Genomic DNA, 2,724 nt, shown 5'->3' with positions numbered 1-2,724 from the left:
TTATCTATATATTAAATTGTTTGCGTAAACAGTCCAACCTTCATTTCATCCATGGTTTCAGGAAACATATGTTTGAATATTTATCTATCCAAACTCGTAATAATGTTATTTCCTTTTATAAAATAAATTATCGAATAAGTTTACATTTTCTTTATGGGGAATAAATTTATATTTGATAAAAATATTTTATTTCATTTTGATAAAAAATATTTGGGATTTAATTAGATTACATCCTCGATTTATTGATAGTTTATAAATTTATACAGCATTGTCATTCATTCATATACGAAAAAAAGCTCCTCTAGCTCATAAAAGGAAAAGCTTCTGACATGTAAGATTTGGATACATTGAACTACATAAATTCTTGACTTTTCTGTCAGTTCGTGAATCGGGATCATACACAAAGACAACTACTTGATTAGAAAAAAAAGATCGAATCCATCAATTTTATTTTAATGATTGGAAGACTTTCAAGATAGTTGGATTGGTCAATGAGGAATAAAAAAAAGTTGGATCTTTGACAAAACCCTCAAGTTTAAGCTTAAGTTGAGGTGATTTTAATATTATTATTACAACCGAACTTAACTTTAAGACGTCGACTTCCTCGTCTATATAAAGGAAATAATCTAGGCTTCTTGAATCAAGTTCTTAATTAGTGATGAAAATGAGGGCTGGTTATTGCATTTTCATCCTCCTTGTTTCTCTTACTTTGTTCGGAATCGTCGATGTTTGTAATGCTGGTAAGTTGAGCTATAAGTTTTACAAAAGAACTTGTCCACGAGCTGAGCAGATCGTAAAAGAGATTATCCAAAACCGAACCCAAAGTAGTCCATCTTTGGGTGCTCGACTTATTAGGATGCAATTCCATGACTGCTTTGTTAGGGTATACTAAGTAACTACAACTTTCTCTTTATGATTCTCAGGTTTATTGGGAGTCAAGTTATATGTATAAGCATATATATACTGACATTTATCTTTAATTGTGTTAGGGATGCGATGCATCAGTGCTGTTGGACACAGTTAATAATTCTACGGCTGAGAAAGAAGCGATACCGAACTCATCCTTAAGCGGTTTCGACGTGATCGACGATGTCAAGACTGCAATCGAAAGGGTTTGCCCTAAAGTTGTTTCCTGTGCTGATATTCTTGCCTTGGCAGCTCGTGATGCTGTTTCTGCACCTGTAAATAACCCACTTTTAGCTACACGATTTCATCACCAACAAGTTTTCAGGCTCTTATATATAGTTTTGAAATACTTTTATTGCAGTTTAGTAAGCCCCTGTGGGACGTTCAACTTGGAAGAAGAGACGGTATGGTTTCACTGGCAACTGAGACCAATGGAAACCTCCCTAGTCCCTTTGCAAACTTCACTAGTTTGATTCAACTGTTTAATAGGAAAGGCCTTGACGTTAATGACCTTGTTGTTCTTTCAGGTATAAGTTTCCTTTTCTTACTTTGGGTCTTACACTTCTTATACATTAATATGCACCGGAAACTTTAAAATCTTTTCTTCATGCTTATATCTCAATATGCGTCGGATACTGACTTTGAATTGATACTGAAGTTTGAAAAAATGTAATAATTTGGCATTAATGTCCTTAATCAAACAGGTGCGCACACTATTGGAGTTGCTCACTGTGCAACTTTCTCAAGTAGGCTTTACAACTTCACAGGCAAAGGTGATGCTGATCCGAGCTTGGATCCAACTTACGCCGAAGCCTTAAGAAAGCAATGTCCGAACCCAGCAAGTCCAACAATAACAGTGGAAATGGATCCCACAAGTTCATTATCATTCGACAATCATTACTACGATATCTTATTACAAAAGAAGGGGTTGTTTGGTTCAGATGCTGCGCTTCTTACGAACAGGAATTCCAGAAAGATCGTGACTCGGTTACAGAGATCGCGTTCTTCCTTTTTCCCTGCATTTGCCAAGTCGGTGAAGAAAATGGGAGCCATTGAAGTTCTCACTGGAAATGCTGGAGAAGTCAGGCAAAACTGCCGTGTTGTTAACCCTTGAAATAGAATACGAGATTAGTGATAAATTTGCATCAATTTCCCCAAACAATGATTTAATTATGAAAAAGAAGTTGAATAAGTTTTTATTTTCTGTTTTTTAATGCCCAATTAACTAATGTTGTACTGATTCTGATGCAAATGTAATAAATAATTACTCAACAAAAGTTGATGTTTTGAGCATTTCGTAAGCTTTATAAATAGAACTCACAATTGGAAAGATTTTGATTTCTTAACTCACATTTTGGGATAAATATTAAATTTATATCTGAATTTTGTTTTAATGTGCAATTGGATACATAAATTTTGATTTGGTACAATTGTATATGTAAAACTAGAATAATTATGGCAGTTATGTACATATAAAACTTTGATTTTAATTCAATTGTACACATTTAAAGAAATGAATACATAGATTTATTTTGATATCATATTAATATAACTATTTGTGTATGTAATATATCAACATAAAATAACGTTAATTCGTTAATGTTGTTAATTATTTATAAAATTGAATCAAAACAAAATTTTATGTATAAAATAAGAAATTCTTCTTTTAAGCACTCAAAATAAAAAGTTTGCAATTTAAGTACCTATATTACATAGTTCATTCATTTTGGTCACTCTTATTAAAAACTCTAATGAAAATCAGTCATTGCATTTTTTGACACACAAACCAATCATTGGATACCATATAGCACAATGTAC

At 32.6% G+C, this 2,724-nt stretch overlaps 1 protein-coding gene across 1 annotated transcript; it reads left to right on the top strand.

Moving 5' to 3' along the window:
- Window positions 1–664: 664 nt before the first annotated feature.
- On the top strand, window positions 665–2,199 carry LOC105774900 (peroxidase 24). The gene is made up of 4 exons (XM_012597469.2): window positions 665–883; window positions 990–1,181; window positions 1,268–1,433; window positions 1,611–2,199. Exons 1-4 carry the CDS (start codon window positions 665–667, stop codon window positions 2,018–2,020), a joined length of 987 nt encoding a protein of 328 aa, XP_012452923.2. The 3' UTR covers window positions 2,021–2,199.
- Window positions 2,200–2,724: the final 525 nt, after the last annotated feature.

This window comes from Gossypium raimondii, chromosome 10 (assembly GCF_025698545.1).
Source record: "Gossypium raimondii isolate GPD5lz chromosome 10, ASM2569854v1, whole genome shotgun sequence".
Lineage (NCBI taxonomy): Eukaryota > Viridiplantae > Streptophyta > Magnoliopsida > Malvales > Malvaceae > Gossypium > Gossypium raimondii.
The sequence above is the reverse complement of the archived record's forward strand: the minus strand, read 5'-3'. Positions and strand labels throughout refer to the sequence as shown.